This window comes from Pelophylax lessonae, assembly GCF_965119305.1.
Source record: "Pelophylax lessonae genome assembly, chromosome: 2".
In the NCBI taxonomy this organism is placed as follows: domain Eukaryota; kingdom Metazoa; phylum Chordata; class Amphibia; order Anura; family Ranidae; genus Pelophylax; species Pelophylax lessonae.
In genome coordinates, this window is record NC_138769.1 from 633,148,115 (window position 1) to 633,175,118 (window position 27,004).

General features: G+C 44.4%; 1 protein-coding gene across 1 annotated transcript in view; it reads right to left on the reverse strand.

The window, feature by feature from the left end:
• SLC7A1 (solute carrier family 7 member 1) overlaps positions 1-27,004 on the reverse strand; it is a 57,274-nt gene that overhangs the window by 11,125 nt on the left and 19,145 nt on the right. The window contains exons 6-10 of the mRNA XM_082247277.1: positions 19,996-20,135; positions 17,848-17,950; positions 17,512-17,720; positions 16,027-16,193; positions 7,357-7,465 (exon numbers count right to left, since the gene is read on the reverse strand). Of these exons, the coding sequence (XP_082103403.1) occupies positions 7,357-7,465; positions 16,027-16,193; positions 17,512-17,720; positions 17,848-17,950; positions 19,996-20,135 (728 nt within the window). The remainder of the gene's footprint in view (positions 1-7,356; positions 7,466-16,026; positions 16,194-17,511; positions 17,721-17,847; positions 17,951-19,995; positions 20,136-27,004) is intronic.

Below are 27,004 nucleotides of genomic sequence, written 5' to 3' on the forward strand. Positions count from 1 at the left end.
TAATTTTAAAATAGATGGAACAGGGGCATACGCCAAAAAACAGGCAGCGACGTACACCTGTCGCTGCCACCCTGTCACAGTATATGTACTGTGACGGGTTGGCAATAGGTTAATTTAATTACCAATGGTATTAGTATTATGCAGCATGAGGGGGTTAATGTATTGCCACTGCTGCATTAGTGACCGACCAGTGGCAGTTAATTAACCCCTTTGTGCTGCATTAGTGCAACCAATATCAGTGTTAATTAACACTGGTTGCACTGATACTGGTTGCACTAATGCAGCACAAAGGGGTTAATTAACTGCCACTGGTCGGTCACTAATGCAGCAGTGACTATACATTAACCCCCTCATGCTGCATAATTAATACAAATACCAATGGTAAGCTGCCTCAGCTATCACCCCTCCTCTCCCCTCCCCCCCCCCCGCATCAGCCTCAGCGTCCCTCTCCTACTCACTCAGCTCCTCCAGTCACAGTGTCCATTATTCAAAAGTCCCGCCTCTGGCTGGCCGCCCGCCTCCCGGTGATGTCACTACTACTACGATCTGTCCATGAATGAACTGACACACCGGGCGGGCGAGCGGCCGCTAATATCTGTCACTATGTGAGCCCTTCACTTCTCTTCAATTCCCTGACAGTCCGGGTGGGAGGGCGGGGCGAGCGGCCGCTAATAGATAGAACTATGTGATCCTTCCTGTCAGCTCAGCGGGACTGTGACTGTGTGTGAATGAGATCTGATCTTACCTGACACCGGGCGGGGGGGCGGGGGGAGCGGCCGCTAATAGCTGTAACTATGTGAGAGCTTCACTTCCTTGTCAGGCATGTATCTCCTCTAACAAGGAAGTGAAGCCCTCACATAGTTATAGTTATTATCGGCCGCTCCCCCCGCCCCCCCGCCCGGTGTCAGGTCAGATCAGATCTCATTCACACACAGTCACAGTCCCGCTGAGCTGACAGGAAGGCTCACATAGTTCTATCTATTAGCGGCCGCTCGCCCCGCCCTCCCGCCTGGTATGTCCCTTCATTAATGCAGAGATCATAGTAGTAGGGACGTCATTGAGAGGCGGGCGGCCGGCCAGAGGCGGACTTTTAAAACCTGCCCTGCGCTGCGCCCTCCTCCTTCCTCACGGCGGCCATATTAATTTCGGCACTGTTAACCCATTATCGGCCGATAATTTCGGTGGCCGAAATTTCGGTGCATCCCTAGTCCATGCATTTATGCAATATGTAAGTAAGCATGCGTTAATGCGTTAATAAGCAGGCATGAACATGTTTACTATGCTGCACCAGCTCAACTACACTTGGCCCCAACTGATTTTGCAGGATACGCCAAGCATATAGGCTCCAATACAGCCTTAATACTGCTTCAAAACAGCCTAAAAATAAGTTCCTGCAGACCAAATGCACGCTATTCTGGAGACATAACTCCTTAGAGTGCACTTATACTTATACCCGTACAGGGGTGTATCGACAGACAGTTGTACAAGCCCCCCAGATTAAGAAGTAAGTATACAAGTATACATTTATGCCGTACATAACCATGCCTTGACTAGTCACCTAGCTCTCCCATAGAAATGACCCATTTCATTATGCAGCCATGGGCTGAAGTTATGTCACAGAGGCCTTGCTGATCCTTCAGCCCACATGGTCCCCCAAAAATGGTCGCCCTTCTACTTCCTGTCTATACAGGAATAGGCCATACTGAGCGAACCTGCACCCTCTAGTGGCTGGAGGAGACACTGCAGTCCAATATTCCTGAGAAGTACACAGGGCATGAACAGTACACTGCCCCCAGTGGCCACTGGGAGAAAGACCAGAACTACAGATCTCTTTTTTTTTTTTAAAGAGAAATTGCAAAATGCAGACTTACCCTTCCTGCTACAGGACAATGAGCTAACAGGAGTCCAATCTTCACCCATCATGGCGGGCTCAGTCATAAAAGACCTTCAGGGACTAGTTCCCCCTTAATCTGGGGTCCTCTCCCCTGGACCTGTATAGCATCCTGCAGGAAAACACCTTGGTCAGAACAAACACTGCACAGGGCTCTTACGCAGGGTCCAGAGCCATAAGGCTGCATTACAGGCAAACCTCGAGAAATCTTCTCTTTTATCCAATTAGGCTCGGGTATCATCCATTTTGGCTGACAGCTTTTTCGAATGGACCTGACTGAAGTCCCTGATTCTTAACAGAACCATCCAGACCTCTAAGTATGCTCAAAGAGCACATCTATCACATTCAGTGACCACAACCTTACAGACACTGGCAAACAAACTGAGGTACTTCCTGGGTAGGAGGGGTTATAGAGAGGAGGACTTCCTGTTTGCTTGATCTGCCAGTGTCCATTCACCTATAGGTGGCGCATAACCTACATAGTAATTATTATGGCTTCTCTGTGTCTCGTGATGTACGATAAAGAAAAGGATTTTACAGGTAAGCTGTAGGAAAAATCCAATTATTCTTTATCCTGTGATGTACAATAAAGAAAAAAACAACACACAATATTGCTGTGAATATTGCATGCCTTGAATTTTCAAATCTCACTGGATTCACCAGAAAATAACTTTAATCACTTGCCAACCAGCCGCCGTACTTCTACTGCTGCAGGTCGGCTCTGTCCTGCGAAACGACGTACATGTATGTCGTTTCGCAGGACAACTGGTGGGGCGTGCGTGCGCGCCGATTGGCCACAGGGATAGCCAATCAGTGGGTCCGACGACCATGATGTCTGCCGGGCACCCGCGATCGCTCCCCATGGAGATAGAACGGCAGTCTGCCGTTTCAAACATGGCAGACCGCTGTTCTGTCAGTAATGAACACAGGGATTCTTACATAGTTACATAGTAGGTGAGGTTGAATAAAGACAATAGTCCATCCAGTTCAACCTGTGTAGGTGTGTGTGGATGTAATCATCTCACATAACCCTGAATGTTCTGATCCTTGAAATGGACGTCCAATAGTCTTTTGAAAGCCACCATACTACCCGCAGAAACCACCTCTTGTGGTAGAGAATTCCACAATCTTGTAGCCCTAACAGTAAAGAACCCCCCACGTTGCCTGAGGTTAAAACGCTTCTCCTCTAATCGCATTGTATGCCCCCCGAGTCCTCATGCAATCCCTTCGACTGAACAGCTTTTTTTCTAAGCTGAGATCCCCATTGAGATATTTAAAAATTGCTATCATGTCCCCCCTCATGCGTCTCTTCTCCAGGGAGAATAAATCAAGCGATTGCAGACGCTCTTCATAATCAAGATCCTCCAATCCCCTAATTAGTTTAGTAGCCCTTCTCTGGACTTTCTCCAGCTCTAACACATCCCTTCTGAGGACTGGCGACCAGAACTGGACAGAATACTCCAGATGCGGTCGGACCAGAGTTTTATAAAGTGGAAGGATTATAGTCTTATCTCTGGAATACATCCCTTTCTTTATGCATGCTAATATTCTGCTGGCTTTGGCAGCTGCCGCTTGACATTGCATGCTGTTGCCTAGTCTATCATCAACAAAGACTCCCAGATCCTTCTCCATTTTTGATTCCCCCAAGGGTTCCCCTCCTAACGTGTATTCTGCTTTTATGTTTCTAGTCCCCAAATGCAAAACCTTACACTTCCCTACGTTAAACCTCATTTGCCAAGTCGCTGCCCACTCCGTTATTTTGTCCAGGTCATCCTGTAGGATATCTGCTTCATGCTGTGCAGTTATTGCCCTGCCCAATTTTGTGTCATCTGCAAAAACTGTTATTGAACTACTGATCCCGTCCTCAATGCTGTTTATGAATAAATTGAACAAGGTTGGTCCCAGGACTGAGCCTTGGGGGACCCCGCTTACTACCTCAGACCAGTCTGAGTATGCGCTGTTTATTACCACCCTTTGGACACGCCCTTTTAGCCAGTTCCGTATCCAAAAGCAAACCCTGCTGTCGATACCTGCAGACCTTATTTTATAAATTAAGCGCTTATGGGGAACTGTATCAAACTCCTTGGCGAGATCTAGGTACACCACATCCACTGGTCTGCTCCTATCTAGCTCACAGCTCACCTCCTCGTAGAATGCTAATAGATTGGTTTGACAAGAACGCCCATTTGTAAACCCGTGCTGGTTATTACTGATGATGCTGTTGTCTTTAGCAAACTCTACGATATAGTCCCTTATCATCCCCTCCAGAAGTTTACATACTATCAATGTCAAACTGACAGGCCTATAATTTCCCGGGACATGCCTCTGACCCTTTTTGAATATCGGAATCACATTAGCTTTCCTCCAATCTCCTGGTACATCTCCTGTCCTAATACTGTCCGCAAATATCAGGAACAGTGGTCTGGATATAACCTTACTGAGTTCCTTGAGTACTCTCGGATGTACGCCATCCGGGCCTGGTGATTTGTTTGTGTTAAGTTTATCCAGCCTTTTCCTGATTTCACCCTCTGTTAACCATAGTGGCAAGTCCTGTGTATTACTACTAACCATACAATCATGGTCAGTGTACCCCTCCTTTTCCTGTGCAAAGACTGACGAGAAAAAAGCATTTAGCACGGTTGCTTTTTCAGTGTCTTCTGTAACCATCCCCCCATCATCGCTAATTATGTGTGCAATATGCTCTGCCCTAGCTTTTTTGCTGTTGATATACTTAAAGAATTTCTTTGGGTTTTTTTTACTATCCTCCGCTATTTGTCTCTCAAAGTCTATTTTAGCCGTCTTGATTTCGTGTTTACACTTCTTATTTGCCTCCTTGTATTGCTCGAAAGCCGATACTGTGCCTTATGATTTATATTTCCTGAAGGCCAATTTCTTTCCCCTAATAAGGTTTTTAACGCTACGGTTTAGCCAGCCAGGTTTGGCCTTGTCTCTTCTAAATTTATTTCCCATAGGAATGCACTGCAAGATGCCTTTGCTTAATATGTTTCTAAAGCATTCCCATTTATCCTCTGTGGTCAGGGCTCCCAAGGTTTGGTCCCAGTTTACCCTTTCCATCAATGAGTACAATTTTGGAAAGTCTGACCTTCTGAAGTTAAGGGTTCTTATGTTCCCCACTTGCCTTGTTCTATTGTTATTTACACTAAATGTGATCATCCTGTGATCGCTAGAGCCCAGGTTGTCCTGGACTCCTACCTCCGAGATTAGGTCTGGGTCATTAGTGATCAATAGATCCAGGATTGCGTTTTCTCTAGTAGGAGAATCCACCAGCTGTAACATGTAATTATCCTGTAAGGTTTCTGTGAATAGACGGGCCTTCTGTGAGTGTGTAGTCCCCTCTCCCCAGTCAATGTCGGGATAATTGAAGTCCCCCAATAGGATGACTGATCCTAGCTTTGCCACTTTACCCAAAAGTGCTAAAAATTCTAGCTCCATCTCCTCCCCTTGTTTAGGTGGCCTATAGCAAACCCCCACAATTACTTTTCCCTTTACTCCCTCCCTAAGGAGTTCTACCCACACGGATTCTAACTCCATACTCATCCCTTCCGTAATGTCACTCCTCTCTATCGCCCTTACATTGTTCTTGACATAGAGACATACCCCTCCCCCTCTTTTCCTACCCTGTCCTTCCGGTACACCGAATACCCTTGGATATTTGCCAGCCAGTCATGTGAGGGGTCGAACCAAGTCTCTGCTATTCCCACAAGGTCTATGTCCTCCTCATGAACTAACATTTCCAACTCATCCATTTTATTAGCTAGGCTCCTGGCATTAGCATATACCCCTCTTAGTTTTACTGAAGTTAAACGTGATTGGTTATGTTTATTCCTGTTTGGTCTGAGGTTCCCTTGCACAGACCAATCGATTGACGTTGTGGATCTGCTGTCGCTGCTGACCCTACAACTGCCTTCAGTCCTTTGCTCCCTCCTGACTGATTCTACTTCTGATTCTGTGTTCCTCTTATTTAGAAACACAGGTCTCTGTGTTTCTGCAGCAAGCCCTTCCCCCATGCAGTTAGAAAGCAGCCCCTAGGGACACATTTAACCCTTTGATCGCCCCTTGTGTTAACCCCTTCCCGCCAGTGTCATTAGTACAGTAACCGGGTAGATTTTTGGCACTGATTACTGTAGTAATGTCACTAGTCCCCCAAAAATGTCAAAAATGTCAGTTAAGTGTCTGATCTGTCCACCGCAATGTCGCAGTCCCGTTCAAAAAAAAAAAAAAAAAAAAACAAATGGCTGATCGCTGCCATTACTAGTAAAAAAGAAATAAATAAAAATGACATAAAATCTTTCCACTAGTTTGTAGACGTGATAACTTTTGCGCAAACCAATCAATATATACTTATTGGGATTTTTCTTTACCAAAAATATGTAGCAAAATACATATTGGCCTAAAATGATGAAAAAAATTCGATTTTTACATTTTTCTTGTTTTTAGGAATGTTTTATAGCAGAAAGAAAAAAAATTAGTTTTTTGTTTTTTCAGAATTGTCGCTTTTTTTTGTTTATAGCGCAAAAAACAAGTGATCAAATACCAGCAAAAGAAAGCTCTATTTGTGGGGAAAAAAGGACGTTAATTTTATTTGGGTACAGCGTTGCACAACCGCGCAATTGTCAGTTAAAGTAACGCAGTGCCAAATCGCAAAAAATTGTCTGGTCATTAAGGGGGGAAATCTTCCGGGTCCAGAAGTGGTTAAGGAAGAACTAAAGCCAAAAGTTTTTTCCCCGTTTTACATTGTAGTAGGGCAGGGTTAAAGGGGGAAAACCTTACGGTCCAGAAGTGGTTAAGAAGAATTATCTTGGTGTGTTAGCTTTGTGAATTTCCTCCTGTACATGCATTTTGCTGTTAAAATTACACAAAATGCAAGACAACAGATCTGTAGTGTACAAACCTGAAGTCTGACAGCTGTTGCTCAGTCACAGCCTGACCTTACATACCATTTCCTCAATTCTGACAGGACAAGGAAGTTTAGGGAGGAATTCTAGGGACACCTCTGACCCTTTATATAAGCTGTGGATTGAGACAAAGCAAGTAGAGATGCATAAGGGAGCAAACAAAAAAACATTTTAGAAGATTGTTGAATTATTCTGAATAAAGACCGATTCAGAATGTTCCATAGGGCCCATGATTACTCTAAAAGTTAGGGCTCTGCATTTTGCAAATTTTTCCCCTCAAAGGGTAAATACTATTTCCTACTCCTGTACGTTTTACCTCCTTGTTAGGTATACAATTAGAAACATTTCAGTTTTCAGTGTGGCCCCCACAGAAATAAAATTTTCCAAAATGTGTAATAAAAGATTACTGTCCCTAGTAACCAGATCAGATTTTTGACACCACAAATATTACCACTAGGCACCTGCTGGCTTACATGCTAAATTATTAGTAGATTAGTGCAAGAAAAAATGAAGAAAGGCGTCGGTAATTTGTAACGTGCTAGTTCTTACCTATTACCATCCAGATTGCAAATCGTATCCACGTGCCTTTGTCCAACTGCATCATAAGGTATACATTTACAAAGATGCTCAAAACGGGCAGCACAGGTAGAAACGGTACCTAAAGAAAGGAATACAACACATTTAAGGATAAGGGAATAAATACCGTGTTCATACTGGCTCTATGCTGAGCCCTTATTAGGTTACATGAAAATGCTCTATCGGAAAATGTATTAATCTTGCTGCGTCAAATGTAAATATCTGGTATCATACTTGGAACTCTATCTAGTTGTGTCATATACCAGCTCAATAAACTAAATGTAACCAGGCGCATCAAATTTACAAAATTATCCACATGCATTTATTTAAAACTTAATACCAGTGGGTTTAAAACCAGATTCAATCAGTTCTTAGTTTGAGATTTAAAATCTAATAAAACAACTGCTAGTGTGCTTTTGCACATGGTCATATGCCCTGCTCGGGTTTGTGGGAAAAACTTCTAGCCATTCCATACAAAGCAGGATAAAAATCAACCCGATTACCAGTTGTACACTGGGCTGTAGATCTTCAATGTAAAATCAATGTGAAAAAAAAAAAATTTTGTAGAATCTTAAAGGGAAACTCCGGTCAAAAATGACATTTTTCCTATTAATAGTATGTTAAAAATCGTTATCTTTGATATCATTCATTTTCTGCCTAGCTGCTTATGTAGCTTAGAAAGGTTGTCGGTCTCTCTTAGACAGGTATGCCTAGACCTGCCCAGCCCCACTCCTCCCTAACCCTTACCATGATCTCCTCCTGTGTTCATAGCCTTGTTTATGCTAGCAGCTTCTCGAGAGGTCGAGAAAGAGAGAGGAAGGGGGGGGGGGTCACATGACCAGCACAATGTATGAAAGAAATAAGGTACAAAGGAACATTTAGTTTAGAAGGATACAGATCCATTTCTATTGCTCAATAACATGTGAGTAATGAGTTTTAGGCTCCGTTTCCACGAGTGCAACGCGTCATGCAACTTTGGACAAATTAAGTTGCATGACAAGTCACAGCCCATTGATTTCAATGGTACCCGTTCCCATCTATGGCACTTTGAAAATCAGCGACTTTGAAAAGGTGACTGCACTACCTTGATGCGACTTTGATACAGAGGGTAAAGTTGGATCAAAGCTGCACTCAGTCGCACTATGTGCCCCCCCCTTTCCTGTGTGAATTATTTCTTCATTTTCTCATAAATTAGGATGTACAATGCATCCTTACTGATGAGAGGACACTGGGCGGGTACCTAAGATCAGCCCCCCCCCCCCCCCCCATTCTGTATACGCTCACTGTCTACACAGGAACAGTGTTCCTCCCTGGAAGTGATGTCACTAGCTTTCAGTAACCACACCCACTTGCTTCTCTTGGACTCAGCAGGAAGAGGAATTGAAGTCATGTGACAGCACTGAAAACTGCAAAGTAAAGATAGAAAAAAATTGAATTTTTGTAAGAACTTACGAACTTACGAAACCGGTCGGTGTGCCGACCGGTTTCGTCGGCACACTTGGCCGTCGTTTCAAGGGTCATGACCCTTGAAAACGACGGCCAAGTGTGCCGACGAAACCGGTCGGGAATATTGGGACACAATCACCCTGCTATCACTGCCATCTCTGGGACCGTCTGGATAGGACCAGTGAACGCAGAAGCGGTACCGTCCTGTGTCCAATCTCGGATCCTGAGTTACAATGCCCGTTTTTATGTCTTTGATGTAAGTGTGTCCACTTTATTTTAAAAAATAAACTGCTTAAACGTACTTCACTATCCTGGCCATTCCTTTGTTCACATATCGCTGAGGAGCGTAAGGAGAAGGAGGAGTGTGAAGTTCTATGGTTTACTGGCGGTTGTGAAGTTGATTACTTTAGAGGGCCTGGTCTTTCACGTTTGGAATCTGGTCGCATTGAATCAATCTGCTTGCATTGACCCCCTGTAATAAGGGGTCTGTGCTTTCTGGTAAGCACACTCACAAATTGGGTGCCTATATGGTGAAGGGTTTGAAGATTTTATCTTGTGAAGAGTTTTACCCTTTGGAGAGTGTACCAAATTTTTTATCCGCTTATTGGGACAATTACCATGAATCAATCAATTAATCACTGACTTTTTGATGCACTTTATTATGTACTTTTTCAGGATTATTTATTTTAATTTTAATTGTGTATCAACCTTTGTAATTAGTTGGTAATGAGTTGATGATTTTCTATTATTATGCACTTTATATGGTAATTTTATTATCAATATTTATTGCACACTTGCACTTTTAAGGTGAGCGCAGCTTAGTACAACTCGGGTGTATCATCTACCATCCGAAATAGAATAGGCCTGAACAATCGCCTGTCTGATTTACTCAGACTGCCGAACAGACTCCGTGGCGGACAGGCAACCTTGACCGCCCGGACCACATCCAGGGAATGTAAGGCAAGTTCCACGGGATGCTGGAGCCGCGCACACAGCGAAGGGAACACGATATCTTCATTGAAGGTGGAATGAAGAAAAAACTACCATGGGAAGAAAAGACGGAGTGGATCGCAGACCCACCTTATCTCCATGACGTACCAGATAAGGAGAACGGCAGGACAAGGCCGCCAACTCAGACAGTCTGCAAACCGACGAGATGGCCACCAGAAAGGCAACTTACTGGGGCAGCACCGAGAGCAATCTCTCTGATGTTCCCGAAGGGAGGTAGTTGTAACACAGAAAAAAACTAATTCAGATCCCAGGGAGGTAAGGGAGCTCCCCTCAGGAGAGCCAAATGCCGCACCCTATGAATGAAGGTGCGGACCAAGGAATGTGACGCCAAAGGACTATGAAAAAAGAAGGTCAAGGCCGACAACGGACCCTTGACCGTAGTCAGCGCCACACGCTGATCCACGCCTTCTGCAGGAAGACCAAGACCTTTGCCACCAAGAAAGAACGAGGATGAGAACCATGCGCTTCGCACCAGGCGATGTACGCTTTTCAGGTGCGGAGAGAAAACATCCTAGAGGCAGCTGTACGAGCCCTCAACAAGGTAAGGATGACGGCTTGTGGAAGAACTCTGTCCCACAAAACCCGGCTTTCAACAGCCATGCTGTTAAAGCCAGAGACTGCAAAGCAGGAAAGAAGATCGGTCCATGAGACAGAAAAAACGCCGTGCAGCGGAAGCCGCCAGGAAGGTTCGACGACCATCTGAACGATGTCCACGTACCAGGACCGCCGAGGCCAGTCCGGGACTACCAGAATGACCGACATCCATTTTGACGCCAACCTGCGGAGGAACCTGGACAACAGTTGAATCGGAGGAAAAGCATACATTAGCCGATAGTGGTGCCAAGGCACCACCAGCACATCCGCGGCGTCCGCCAGAGGATCGCGAGTTCTGGCCACGAATCCTTTCCACCTTTTTGTTGAGAAGGGATGTGAACAGATCCACGTCCGGAGTGCCCCACCGGGCGAACATGAGGTGAACCACCTCCGGATGCAGGGACCTTTCCACCTGGTTCCAAGTCTGGCGACTCATATAGTCCGCCAGCCAGTTTTCCACACCCGGAATGTGAACAACCGAAATTTGCTGGTACAAGCGATACGGCCCAAAACAGGATCTCGGCCACTCCCTTGGCCGCCCGGGCACTCTAGGTGCCCCCTAGGTGATTGATATAAGCCACAGCCGTGACATAGTCCGTCTGTACCCGGAACGGACACCCCTGAAACAGAGACAACCAACGGAAAACAGATAATGCTCGATCGCTCAAAGCTCCAAGACGTTTATCGGCAATGAAGTCTCTACCGCCGACCATGGCGCCTGGGCACAAAACACGCCCAGGACTTCTCCCCAGCCCAATAGGCTGGCATCCATGGTGAGAATCGTCCACAACAGAGGCCGGAAGGGCTGGCCCTGCAACAAGGCCAGTGATCGTAGCCACTGCAAAAAATCCGACCGAACCGGACGACTCCGAGAAATAGTCCTGACCAAGGATGGAGACGTCCTGTCCCACCTGTCCAGGATCTCCGCTTGCAGAGTCCTGTTGTGAAAATTGAGCAAACGGAACTGCTTCGAAAGCCGAAACCAGCAGGCCCAGAGCCCGCATGCAGGTCCGCAAGGAGGAGAGATCGCCGTCCCCGAGGGACCTGATCTCTTCCGCAGAGTCCCGAGTTCTTCCTCTAGAAGAAAAAAACTCAAGCCTGAGCATAGTCCAGGACCATCCCCAGGTACTGAAGACAAAATGAAGGAGGCAGTGCCGACTCCTGAAGAGTGATGGTCCACCCGAACTCCTGGAGTGTCTGAACCGTCACGGCCAGATCGCTCGCTAAGGTCACACATGAGCTCGACCTTAATAAAAGGTCGTCCAGGTAACCGAGTATCGCAATGCCCCATAAACGCAGCAAAGCTAGAACTGGAACCAACACTTTGGTGAAAACTCTGGGAGCCGAAACGAGACCGCAAGGTAACGCCACGAACTGATAGTGCTCCCCAGCCACAGTGAAGTGGACACATCTCTGAGGACCCTCGAAAATAGGGAAGTGCAGATACGCATCCTGCAAGTCGATGGGGGCCAGGAAGTCCCCGGGCCTCAACGATGCCACCACCGACCAGAGGGACTCCGTCCTGGGAGTAAAAACCCTCAAAAACCTTTCCCGTGAAGGAACGGGTACAATGATTCCTTGGGCAAGCAGATTGCGCACTGCCCCATGAGATCTCTGAGACGATCGGGGGACGGCTGGAGATTGGACGGGAAGAACCTGTCCACGGGGCGAGATCGAAACTCGATCTGGTACCCTGAACGAATCAGCTCGTGAACCCACCTGTCCTGAATGCCGGACAACCAGGGTTCCTGAAACAACACAGACGTCCCCCGATCCCGACAACTGGTAAGGGCTTCCCTTCAGGAAGAGGTGGACTGGTTTGCCGAGACAGACTAACTGGCTTGTGGCTTACCCGACCACGGTTTCTTGTGGCCATCGGAAGGCCGGAAGGGTCTACACTTCTCCTGCGTCCCAAAGGCACGAAAGGAACTACGCTGAGTCTTGAAGGAGGGCCCCGCCGCATGCGGGGGGCGTACCCTCAGTGACCTGGGGCAACAGAGTACTCTTACCTCCAGTGAGCCCCTTACACAACTCATCCAGAGTATCCCCAAAAAGACAAGCCCCCACATAGGGGACCTCAGATACCGTCTTTTTTGGACACGTGGTCAGCTGACCAGCTCTCCAAACAGATAATGCGGCGGATCGCGACCCCTGCCGCGGACAACCGGGCGACCAACGGGCCCTCGTCCAAGGCTGGGTCGCACAAGAACATCCCAGTCTGGGTGATCTGATCCACCATGGCAAGGGCAGGCAGAGAGGCCGACTCCGCCACCAGAGTGCTGCGAAGCACCTTGGATCACGCCGTGAGAGCCTGAGAGGCCATCACCGAGGCAAAAACACAGGTTTTAACAGGAAAAACCGCCACCAGATAAATGTGGCGGGCGAGCGCTTCCACACGCCTATCTGCCGAATCCCTGAATACAGAGGAAACTTCTACAGGCGTCAAGGTGGACTTATACAGCCTAGACACAGTGTGATCCACTTTTTGGGGACACCGTCCAACGGTTGTCCCCCGCCTCCAAAATTGGATAGCGGAGGGAAAAAACGCTTAGGCACCACCAACATGTGCTTAATGCACCGCCACTGTTCATTCACAGCCCTGTGAAAATCCTCAGGGAAGGGAAAAGCTTGACCTGACTTCTGGGCCCTTCAGAACACAAAAGTGGACCGCTTACTTGACTGAGATGGCTCATCGTCAAGATAGAGAGTTTCTTTTAATATCGCTAAGGGGAGCATCCATCGTAGCGCGAGTACCCGCGATACCGAGGAGGAGGATGCCTCCTCCCCCTCAGAAGCGGAGGACCGGGACCCCTTCAGGGGGACCATTGTCCGTGGCAATCAATAGGGGCTCAGAGTCAGAGGACTGAGAGGGCGCAGGCAGTTTTTTGGGGGAGCGTTCCAACATCAGCAGATCCACCTGGGACGCCAAAGTCGCAAGGGCAGCAGATATAGAGGTCATGGCAGAGGCTTCAGGATGGACCCGAAGCCCCCACCAGGCCTGCAGGGGATTTGTTGTCCCGGGAGTCCATTTTTGCCATAAAAATTCAAAGGGACGCTGTCCCTTTAAATCGGCAGTTCCCGTGGACCCCCCCCCGCAATCTGCGCTGACTGAAAGTGCCCCCTCAGAAAACACACCAGCCACAAGTAAAAGACGTTTTGGCTAAAAAATGGCAGAAGGATTACCAAAAATCCCCCAGCCTGTCAGTACAGTTTTACACAGGAGATGTGTGAAGAAGGAGGAAGTGACCTCACGCCTCTAAAGGCCCAGCCCTCGAGCCCAGACAAAAGGTGCCTATTGAAACTCTATGTAAAAAGGCACAGGGAAAATGGCCGCTTCCCCTTAATAGGCATGTGCCCATATCCAAGATGGTGCCCGATCGGGAGCCTTGTGCAGTATCCTAAAATGGCTGCTGCCCTTACACAGAGTCCAGGATCTGCCCACAATAAACATGGCCCCTGCTCCTAACGGCACCAGAAAAAGTACATGCACACGTTCTGGCTACCACAGGGGAGCCCAGAGCTATGGAGCACCCCCCCCCCCCCAAGTACTACTTGTACCCCATACAGCGCCCTCAGCGGGAACAGGGAGGGGGGAGAAAACCCAAAGCCGGCCAGAAGGGGGATCCCACAGAGACCAACAGCCCTGCTATCCCCTAAGAGTGGGCCCACAACCCCCCAAAAGTCCCCAGGGACAAGGGGGTATCAGTACTCACCAGTCCAGGAAGCGGGCACCGCTCTGATATGGGAGACCTCCCACCCTAAGTGGGGGTTCTGTCAGCCAAGGAGGGATGCTGGCAACACGCGGGCGATCCGGGTTGAGACACCCTCAGCGAAGACGCAGCTCCACAGGCTCGTCCCAATTTGGAGGGGCACTGTCGTTGAGGCCTGGGCGTACCAGTAACCTGCGACGCTCGTTGGCAGGCCTGGACTCCATAAGGATCTATATTACCCAGTCCGAGGCCCAGATCTGCAGTCACTTGTAGTCCTCCAGGAAAGGAATCCCTGACTAACTAGTGATAGTGAGAAAAATAAAAATCTATTGTGCAAAGAAAAACACATGAGTACAAAAATAGAACAAAGAAAACTGAGACACAAGGTCCAGACCTAATCGGCTCCTAAGCTAGGCAGCGTAAAACTGAGGTAATATCAGATTGGGTTCAGGATAATGGCTGAGGGATGGCCCCCTAGTGGCATGCCGAGGTATAAAAGTTTTTTTGTATTCACCTAATAATTATCTGCCTAGCCTTGCTCCTGCAGAGGGCGCCATTACCCATTAGTGAAGGCTAATACCATCGGGCGGCGACTGTCAGAGGACGTAAGAGAAACTGGGATTTTTTAATTTTGACACATAAGGCTGAACTCCGCTCACATTAATGATTGCAGGGGAGAATTTAAGGTATTAAGCTGGACTTCCGCTTTAACCTTTGTTCTTGGTCCTGGAACCCAGAAACTTTGTAGAGCTTTGGATGGGGGATAAAGCACCCATTCCTAGGTCCACATCTTACCTGGTAGCCAGGCCCCCATGAGTCTCTGCTTTCCATGGGCCTTTATATTGGTGAGCTGTCTGATGCTCATGGCTCTTTCTGCTAAAAGGTGAGAAAGGCTGAATGCTGACAAAACACTAAAGTACTAAGTACAAGTGCAGGCATTGACCTGGCTCAGATGTTTTGTTTGTTTTATGCTATAGACTTGTTGTACAAAGCCCTCCTACACAGATAACTTCCAAGGTAGGTTCAATTGTGATTGGTGGCAGTCAGAAACTTACCAGTAAAGACATTTTGTTACATCTCTGAGTGCAAGACAAGGGGCCTGTAGGTGGGTATTTGGGAAAAGCTCTTCTGCATTACAAAAATGGATTTCCCAAAGCAAAGAAGTGGGATGGGCTGGCTGGTTACAACGCCTAGATGGAACCATGAAGTCTTAAGCAAACATGCCAATATCTCAAGATTTAATTTTAGAGTACCTTTAACTTATCAATCCTTTTATACAAGATCATAAACAGTAGAGAAAATATTTACTTAATCCTCTGCAGATTTTGAAAGTTTGCCCACTTACAAATAATTGAATGGTCTATAATATTTATCATACGTGTATTTTAAATGATAGAGACAGAATATCAACCAAAATACAGAAAAAAAAACAAGATATAAAATGTTATAAATTAAGTTGCAGTTCACTGAGTAAAACTGGATTTTTGACTTTCCGTAAAATCCTTTTCTCTTAAGTTCATTGACGGACGCAGTTCTCTCTGATTCATATCAATAGGGTTATACTGCCCCCTAGGAGTAGGGCACTAGGCAAGAAAAAGTTCTGGCTATGTCTATGGGCAGTCCCGGAGGGTACACCCTCTCTCTTCCTGCATAGGATGTCAGTTTTGTATCAAAGCAAATACACCTATGATAAAAATTATAGACCCTTCATTTCTTTGTAAGTCGGCAAACTTACAAAGTCTGCAGGGGATCAAATAATTATTTTCCCCGCTGAAACTGATCTACAATCCTGGGAAAATCTGAAAAGATCTAGAGAGGAAATATGGCAAGAAAAAGGACCAAGAGATGAGATTTCCACTAAAAGTCACATTAGTTAAATTACCTTAAAAGATAGTTTGGTTTTGCTTTCAGGCTGCATCCCAATGATAAAAGTTAAAAGGCAACATAAAAGAAAACTGAGAACAAGAGAGGAGATCACTAATGCACTTCCGTTTACCAGAGACTCCTGGCCGAAAACACAGACACAACAAAATATGATAATCAGCAGTCCTGAAAAGAGAAGAAGTGCAAAATATTAGAAATTGGTAATGCTTTGGAACATCAATAGCACCCGATTTTAATCATTGAGGCCTTTTTCAAATGGGCTTGTATAAGAGCAGTGTGAACAGCAACCTTCGACAAAGCATTTGCAGAGCTTTCAGCAAGCTTTGTTGAAGCTTTTAAAGTAACAAACTCCAGTTTGTAAATGTTGAACACAGATCCTAATGGGAGTGTTGATTGCCACTTTAAGGCTTTCATAAAGCTTCAAGAAGTGCGGAAGCCTGCTAGCAGCTTGTTTCAAGTAGCCCTCAGCACTACCATAAATATGGTTGTAAAATGTTCAGAATGTGAACTTAGCCTTTAAAAAACTTATAAGGGCCTCCAAAAGATACACCTATACAGCCCAATCCTGCTACAGCCCTATTAAACCTGAAACCTGATGGGATCACACAGAATCAATTTCACCTTCTTTTACAGCTCCTAACAGCCGCAAAACAAACCATTGCTAAGGCTTGGAAAACTCAATATTTAATTCAAGCTGAAACCATACACATAACTAATAAAGCTCTTATTCATGCTAAAATGGAAGAAAACAAAACAGATCGAATTAGTCAAATTTGAGAAACCGGCTTCCTTGGGTTAAGAATTGTTTACCTCCAGACTTTGATGACACACTATTATTGCCTTGGTAATTTTACTCTATTTGCTTTGACTATACTTTCTATTCATTTGGGATTGCATCACCACTTGTAAACCTCTCCCCTCATTCCCTTCCGACCTTTTTTCTACCCTCTTCTATCTACTCCTATTTTTTGTTTTCTACCTTTCTTTTAATATTGTTGTTGTACTTATAAACCAATTATCTCTTCTGTTTTTAATATATACTTATTAGATTGATCTCCTAATTACTTCTCTGGCAAAATGAACCAATAGTCACTAGCTTACTTTTTCCCTTCTGATGGAATTTTCTAATGCTTTCGATGTAATACTTAATTGGTTTATTCGCTGCTCTACTCGTTACATTTTTACATTGTTATGTACTACTCATCCTGTTCATGAATTGATATGTTTAGCTTTTTTGCCATTTGAATATTGTACTACCATCCTTGTATTAAACAAATTTGAGGAGAAAAAAATTATAAGGGGAACTGCCACAGAAATCAAGGAAATTTCCTGATATCCGTGGTGTTATAGTCTCGGTAGGTGGTAAACCATAAATACATGTTTTAGGTCCCCCTGGTGATTAATTCTGGGCACTCTTAATTCAGCTCACACTGGGTTGTGTTTATGACAGAAAAGAGCTACATGTCACAAGCCAATTACTGACCTAAACCAGCAGCTGCACAATTTACTATGTTTCCCGATAACCTGGTTGGTTCAGAGTTTGTTGGGTGGAACAACGATTTGAGAGTCAGTTTCTCATCATCTCCCAGAAACCCAGCTTGAGACTCACTGGTACTGACAGACTCATTAATATCTGGCTCTTCATTTGTGCTGGCCATTTGATAAGCCAGATTTGGCTGCTCTGGTTGATACCTATAAAATAACATGGGAAAATTCAAATAAACCAGTTGCAATAGCACCAAGCATGTCATGAAAATGCATGAAACTTTACTATATGAAAATGCTTTCCATACAATATACAAATACTTTACGCCTTTACCTTAAAACTAAAACACAGGCAGCTACCAAAGAGTAGGCTAGAAGTGTGCCAATAGACATGAGATCCACCAAATCTTTCAAGTCAAACAGAAATGCCATCAATGCTGGAAAAAAAAAAAAAAAGGCAATGCCAATTAGGAGTTCCCTGTCATTGTATTTGAAGTGATTGTAAATCTTAACATTTGTTTTTCTCAAAAAAAAACAAAAGTTATACTTACCTGCTCCTCTTGTCCACTACCTTCTCCAGTCACCAATCCACCTCATAAAACATATCTTCCAATAGTGTAGTAAAAGTATTTATTTTCCAATATGCTTACATATGCAAGGGAAAGAGCACACATCAGTTCAAAGATGGCAGCGGAGAAAAGGAGAGTGGAGATTGGTTGCGTTTTGGTTTGATAGTATCATGCCAGGTTGTTTTTTTTTTTTAAATATCCATGAGGGAATTATTCAACAGAAGGCGTGACAAGCAGTGGAGGGAAGAGGAGAAAGTAACACTGGATTGTTGTTGAGCACAATTGTGATTAGGCCCATTATACAAGAGGGGTCTCAGATATTAGGGAGAAGATCACTTGAAGAAGATTGGTCATTAAGGAACGTTGCACAAGGGGAAATTCTAGTGCTTGGAAATAGGACTATCCTTTTGAGACCTATTTGGGAAAGGATTCCAGCAGCTGGGATAGAACACTTTTTGAGGACAATTTTACGTTTTTCTTATATCGCAAAGGGGTGATTACTTATACATTGCAATTATAAACAAACAAAAAATAAAAATAATAATCATTTTTCCAATCATTTACTAAAAATATGTCTGAATGGTGGAAATAGGTTTCTGAAATGATGAAAAATTGCGGATCCTTAATGAACCTTTTAAATATGGTTTAAAACAAAAACAAGACAACGGTTTATCTTTAGGTTATAAAGCACAGATGAGCAAATCACTGAACTCCAAATAAAGAAGCCCAGCTCTGTACTGTACTATGTGTCAGTGTTTCCCTAACAGGAAGTGTAATACATTAGGCAATACCAAAAATATCTCAGGGATGACTTGGTCACATTCCATGAAGCCTAAGCCGTAAAAAGCCTATGCTAATTTATAGCCAGCAGCACTTAGCTGTGAATGTTTAAAGTTGAAGAAGCACCTAACATAACACACTCTGGGTTTGTAATCAATGGAAACTGCAGGGATTCTCTGGAAGCACAGTAAAATTATTTCATTACTATTATTAGAGTTCACATTTGTTGCTTTCAATTTTTATTCTATGTGTAAGGACCAAGATTCTGCAAAGACGAAGGTAAAACAGTTTGTAAAACACTATTATATTTTTCCTCTTTTCATTTGACCTACAGGGGCTCATATGAACAAGTAATGTTTGATGGGATAGGTTATCTAAGGAAATGTCTTAGTTTAAAGGGAAAGCAGTTGTAATGAAAGTGGCTATGGAGGCACGTGTTGGGGCTCGCTCCTGAGCCGACCTGTCTGCGCCTATTGACAGACCAGATGGCTCAGATGCCCCCCCCCCCCCCCCCGTCACAGGATTTGACTGCCAGCAGCAGGAGCCGAAGGCCAGCTGCTATAAATCTGCCCAGTAAGGAGGGACAGAGCCAGGAGAGCCCTAGCTCTCATGCACAGAGCTGGATCGGGAATGGGCTCAGGTAAGTATAAAGGGGGTATATTTTTTTGCACAGAAGTTTTTTTACCTTAATGCATTAAATGCATTAAGGTAAGAACCTTCAGGCTTTAGAGCCACTTTAATTGCACTGGTGCAACCATGTGCCACTCATTCTGAATGACACTTCAACCCACCTTCCTAACAGAGATATGTTGCAGTGCACATGGCAGCAAGGTGCATCTTTGTGTCTCACAGCTTGTTGCATTGCACTACACCATGCACTGCAAAGTGCACTGGAGTGCCATTCAGAATAAATGGTACTACATCCAATTACTGTGCCTTGCCGCATGTTACCGCAAAAACAAAATGTTTATAGGTACTTATAGTATATAAGGTGCAGAAGAGTGTTAGGTGCTTTTTAGGAGACTTTAGGTGGCAGACTTCTAGCTGTATGAAAAGACACAATTTATAGAAATCATACAAACCCTGTAAGGGTAACCACTATAAAAGAATGACTGCATTATATTTCAGCTTACCTGCAACAGCTCCGGAGGAAAGGGTGGCTATAATTGGTGTTTTGCTCTTTTCACTGACTCTTGCTAAAACTTTAAATAGCAGCCCATCATCTGCCATGGCATAAATCACACGAGGCATTGGAAACATAGAACCAAGTAGACTAGGAAAGACAAGGAAAAAAAAACAACAAATTTAACAATTACATAGTCTGGCTGAAAAAAGTCCATCTACTTCAAGCAATAGAGGGGAAAAACACACACACACACACACACACACTCCTACTTTCAGTTTCAGTAGATGAATTATTACATTTGGAACGTGTGTGGTCTTGATTTAATTTACCCAAGGAATTTGTAAAATCTACCATGAAGTATTAATAGTAATTGTATGTACAGTTTCTAAAAGAAAAATTCAACAAAAGTACGCTATCTGAACTTCAGTTGTGGAGTGTGGTTACATAGTTGGGGAGGTTGAAAAGAAGACCATTGTCCATCCAGGTCAACCTATGATGTGTGTGTGTGTGTATACACAGCATCTCACATCTCACAAAGGTGAGTACACCCCTCACATTTTTGTAAACACTGCATTACATCTTTTCATGTGACAACACTGAAGAAATGAAACTTTGCTACAATGTAAAGTAGTGAGTGTACAGCTTGTATAACAGTGTAAATTTCCTGTCCCCTCAAAATAACTCAACACACAGCCATTAATGTCTAAACCGCTGGCAACAAAAGTGAGTTCACCCCTAAATGAAAATATCCAAATTGGGCCCAAAATGTCAATATTTTGTGTGGCCCCATTATTTTTCAGCACTGCCTTAACCCTCTTGGGCATGAAGTTCACCAGAGCTTCACAGGTTGCCACTGGAGTCCTCTTCTACTCCTCCATGACGACATCATGGAGCTGGTGGATGTTAGAGACCTTGCGCTCCGCCACCTTCCATTTGAGGATGTCCCACAGATGCTCAATAGGGTTTAGGTCTGGAGACATGCTTGGCTAGTCCATCACCTTTACCCTCAGCTTCTTTAGCAAGGCAGTGGTCGTCTTGGAGGTGTGTTTGGGGTCATCATCTTGGAATACTGCCCTGTGGCCCAGTCTCTGAAGGTAGGGGATCATGCTCTGCTTCAGTATGTCATAGTACATGTTGGAATTAATGGTTCCCTCAATGAACTGTAGCTCCCCAGTGTCGGCAGCACTCATGCAGCCCCAGACCATGATACTCCCACCACCAAGCTTGACTGTAGGCAAGACACACTTGTCTTTGTGCTCCTCACCTGGTTGCCGCCACACACGTTTGACACCACCTGAACATAATAAGACCACAGGACATAGTTCCAGTAATCCATGTCCGTAGTCTTCTTCTCTTCAGCAAAATGTTTGCCGGATTTCTTGTGCATCATCTTTAGAAGAGGCTTCCTTCTGGGACAACAGCCACGCAGACCAATTTGATGCAGTGTGCAAAGTATTGTCTGAGCACTGACAGGCTGACCCCCACACCCCTTCAACATCTGCAGCAATGCTGGCAGCACTCCTACATCTATTTCACAAACACAACCTCTGGATAGGACGCGGAGCACGTGCACTCAACTTCTTTGGTCGACCATGGCAAGGCCTGTTCTGAATGTAGCCTGTTCTGAATTTAACCTGTCCTGTTAAACCACTGTATGGTCTTGGGCACCGTGCTGCAGCTCAGTTTCAGGGTCTTGGCAATCTTCTTATAGCCTAGGCCATCTTTATGTAGAGCAACAATTCTTTTTTTCAGATCCTCACAGAGTTCTTTGCCATGAGCTGCCATGTTGAACTTCCAGTGACCAGTATGAAAGAGTGAGAGCGATAACACCAAATTTAACACACCTGCTCCCCATTCACACCTGAGACCTTGTAACACTGAGACTGGAGAGGAAAATGGCTAATTGGGCCCGATTTGGACATTTTCTCTTTCTTTCTTTTTTTTTTTTTAACGGTTAACTTTATTGTACACATACAAAGAAGTACAAAACATATCATCAAAAGTATTACATAGAGAAAGAACGAATAGTCCAGTCAGTGCAAATAATACATAGTGAACGTAAGAGATTCATCATAATATTCACATATATCAGCAAGGGTCATGTAAGCTGTGAACAGGTTATCTACCATTAACGTAGTATTATGGCAAAACGATTGTCACGCTTTTATTCATAGTATCCCATCTCCGTCTATGTATTAGGAGATATAGTGCAATCAGAGTTCACCCAAGTATCCCAAACTTTATGGAATTTTTGAGAGCAGCCTCTAGCGTCATACGTCAATTTGTATAGTGGAAGTGCCTGATAGACCAATGTCAGCCAAAAGGCTACAGTAGGAGTGGAGGATTTCCACTGCATAAGTATGGATTTCTTGGCATAATATAACACCAGTCATAAAAAAGCTGAACATTTTTATTGATAAGGATTCATCATCAACATACCCTAGAAGGCATCTCAAGGGATTGCATATGTTAGGTATCAGGAAAATAGAGCTAATAAATGCAGTCACCTCCGACCAGAACGCCCTGACAGGTGATAAAAAGTGTCATCAGCTATGGAGCAACGAGAGCACGATGCCGATGATAGTCTATTTAGCTTAAACAACAGATAGGGAGTGTAATATGATCTACATAAAAATTTTGTTTGAATAACCTTGTCCCTGGAGGAAATAACAGTAGATACCTGCAATGGAAGCACTTCTTGCCATATTTCCTCCGTAAGCTCCGGTATATCTGTACGACATTTGGATTCAGTGAGATTGAGTCTGTCAGTTTTAGAGTGTAGTAGTGAGAAATAGTATGTGGATACGAGTTTAGAATGACTTTTGTCTAATAAAAGACACTCTAAAAGGAGAGGGCTGTATGGAGATATTACGAAAGCCAAATTGAGTCGCAGCTGTATGCCGCAGTTGAAGATATCTAAAGTATGCAGTTTGGGGGAGGCCATAGTCTGGAACTCAGTGAATGAGCAGAAAATCTCTGCATTAAATAGATGGGATATTAAACTTTACTCCCTACCTGGACCACTATGCCCCATCTGTTCGCCTGAAAAATTCTCGCAACTGTGGGTTGTGCCATAAGGGGGTATTAGGAGAGTGGGAGGGAGTAGTAGTTGACCGCAGCAGGTTTGATGCTTTAAAAATCTGCAATGTCATAGATAAGATGCTTGTACTGTCTCTACCCAGAGTGGATTGACGATGAATGAGATGTTGTAATGATTCGTAGGATGTGAGAATCGCTGCCTCCAGAGCAACGGCTGCATTATTATGTTCTGGGAAAACCACCAATGAGCTTGAGCCAACTGGGAAGCAATGTAGTATTTATGGAGATTAGGGGCAGCTAGGCCGCCTTCCTGAACCGGTAGCTGGAGTGTATCCTTGGCAATTCTAACTGACTTACCCCCCCCCATATAAAAGATGTAAGGATAGAATCAATCTCACCGAATCTGTGTTTAGGAATATACACTGGAGAGTTACTCAGAACATAAAGAAAACGCGGCAAAAAGATCATTTTAAAAATATTGATTCTACCCAGTATGTTGAGCGGTAGATTGGCCCACAATTTCAGATTGTTTTTTAGTCGGTTAAGAAGAGGATCTAGATTATTTCTGATATATAGTGATAGCGGTTGTTGTACTATTAACCCTAGATAGCGGAAAGTATCTAAGATTTTTAATGGGCACAAGGATGAAAGAGTCCTGGGAGAATCAGATTCCACTGGAAACAGGAGGGATTTCTCCCAGTTCACCCTGAACCCAGAGAAGTGGCTGAAGCGGCTGATGGCCTCCAATAACGTGATTATGGAAGAAATTGTGTCTGCTAGATATATCAACATATCATCTGCATAAAAAGGGACACCTTCTCCTCAAGCCCATTAATCATTAGGCCCTTAATACCAGGATTTGCCCTAATCAATTCGACCAATGGTTCTATTGCTATGGCAAAAGGCAACGGTTACAGGGGACAGCCCTTTCTAGTACCTCTTGCAATAGGGAAAGGGTCTGATACATATGTATTTACTCTTAAACGGGCTTTAGGTCTGTAATACAATAATTGAATCCATCTGAGAATGTTAGTTATCGCCAAACCTAAACTTTGCCAATACTTCATGCAAGTATGGCCATTCAATCTAGTCCAATGCTTTATGTGTATCCAGAGATAATATCCTGGAACCCATATTGTCAGGTTTGGTCTGGATATTGGTAAACAGCCTCCACAACTTGATAGAAGTAGAGCGACCTGGGATAAAGCCAGTTTGGTCCGACTTTATAATCAAGGTAATAACTGTATTTAATCTGCGGGCAAGAACTTGACGTCAGAGTTAATCAGAGAGATAGGATGATATGACTCACAATATAGATGGTCTTTATGGGGTTTTGGTATAAGTACAATTAAAGCCTCAGACATAGAGGGTGGCAAACAACCCTCCTTCAAAAGCGCAATTGTAAACTTGCAGCAAGTAAGGGATCAAAATCTCTTTGTACTGTAAGTATTATTCTATAGGAAAGCCATCCAAGCCCAGCATTTTATTATGAGCAAATGAATTTATGGCAGTACTGATTTTCTCTGACGTCAGAGGTTCCTCCATTAATTTAGTTTACTCTGCTGACAGTTTGGGAAGCTTGATGTCCCAGAGATAGTCATCCAGTTCCACAATTGTATAATGTGCCTTAGGAGGTATATAAATCAGAATAGAAGGAAACAAATGCCTCTACAATTTCAGTGGTTTGTTCCACGATTACCCATGCAGAGTTTATAATTCTAGGAATGTTACATGGCTGGAAGTCAGGCCTCGATAGATATGCTAGCAGATGACTATTCTTATCTCCCAACTCAAAAATCCTTTGGTTTTGGTACAGCAATTTCTTTTGTTGAGTGCGTTCCAGTAAAACCAAGTCTAAGTCCCTGGCTTTTTGTCTCCATAGGGAGTAGTTTTCAAAAGGTGGGAGAGCCAGAATTGCGAGACTCTGTATCATAATTTTCTTTTTCAGCATCCAGCAATTTAGACTGGGTGGCCATCTGGCCGCCCCTATAGCAGCGGCAAACGTGGCCCTCATAGTGGCCTTAAATGCATCGCAGACCATGGGTAAGGCAGTGCTTTGGCGATTGACAGCCCAGTACGCATTCATATCAACCACACCTTGGTCCACCACAGCCTGATCCTCCAACCAAAGGGGAATAAGTCTCCAGATTTTGTAAGAGGTGGGTATATTCAAGATGAGATCAATCAATAAGGGTGAATGGTCAGATACTGCTCTAGGGAGAAATCTGATCGCAGACAGCTTGTCAGGTAATACTTGGGATGTGAGACATAAATCAATATGGGACAAGGTACCATATGTATCAGAGTGGGATGAGTATTCCCTTAAATCCGCATGTTTCCATCTCCAAGCAGCCACCAAACCAAACTTATCTAGGTAGTAGGAGAGAGGAGTGGAATGTACAGTGGACCCCCCCCCGAGTCGATCCAGGGAGTTATTCAGGACAGTATTAAAATCGCCAGCTATCAGGAGAGGTCCCATAGCTATTTCTATCACTGCTCTCATTATGTATACAAATGATGCTTTGGTAAATGGTAGAGGCATGTATAGGTTAACTATAGTATAAGGCTTACCCAGAATTTCAAGGATAAGGATAACAAAGCAGCCTCGGGGGGCCGTTTTAACCTGCTTAAAGGAAATAGGTGCGGATTTGGAAATTAAGATAGAGGTACCCTAAGAATATGTTGAGTATCTTGAGTGGAATGCATAGGCTATTCTAGCGCGCTTGAGTGCCAAGACCCTGGAGCCATGTAGATATAGCTCCTGAAAAAGGACAACATGCGGATTATGTCTAGCCAGATATTCAAACACGAGGGAGCGTTTTATTTTACAATTAAGTCCCCTAATATTCCACAAGATTATCCGTAGCGTATTCATAGATATAAAATGGGCAGTATCGTCAGAATATGGCATTTGAGGGGTACAATAAACATCCATAAAAAAACTATTATTTTAGTTCCAAGGTGGTCATTAAAAACATAATAAAGCATCACAATTACAGACCCCTGAAGGAGCAGCATCTTTTCATACAGCAGACCTGGACTATGAATGAGCAAAAAACAGTAACCAAGTCCCAAAACACATGAACCACCCTTACCCACCCGGCTCCCCATCCCAAACATGTGAGAGCTTTGTTCCCAAAACAAAAATTGCAATGCAGGGAGGGCATGGTGTAGCCACTCCAGACCAATCGAGAAACCCTCTAGTTCGGTCAGTCAGAGGGAAACAACAGCACACCAAAAAAACGGTTCCACCTAAATTCAGGAGCAACAATTTATTCCCAACCCAGCTTGAAGGGAAAGAGAAAAAAAAAGGGGGAGGGGAGAGAATTTCCCGTGTAGTGTGCCATATCATACTAGGATCATCCGTCAAGTTGTAGAAAGAGATAGTATAGGCCAGGGAGATATGATGACTGCGATTAAAAATGGCAGTTATTGCATAAGCATTACGACTGTGATGACATCCAGAGTTATGATGATTCTCAGTCAGTTATCAGCAAGGAGGAGTGCGAAGGTTGGAGTGATGAGGTACAGAAAGCCCAAGGGCATCAATCCAGTGAGACGCTCCTTTTGGATCTGTAAAGAAATGCGTTTTCCCTTGATAGATGACACGTAGTCTAGCCGGATAAAGCATACTGTATGGAATTTGCACATCCCTCAGGCGCTTTTTAAAAGCGATAAATGTTGCATGCTGCCTTGTGTGCTTGTGTGGCAGCTGAGAAGTCTGGAAAAATAGAAATAGCGTTGCCATTGTACAATAGTCGACTCTCATCTTGTGCAGCTCTCAGGATTATCTCTCTATCCCGAAAATGCAATAGTTTGATTAACAGGGAACGTGGGGGTGCACCAGAAAGTAGAGGACGCAATGGGACTCTGTGTGTGCGTTCAATCACAAATAGGCGGGAAAGCGTGGAGATTCCAAAAGTATCAGCAAGCCATTTCTCCATAAAGGCCTCCGGATTCCTCCCCTCAGAGCCCTC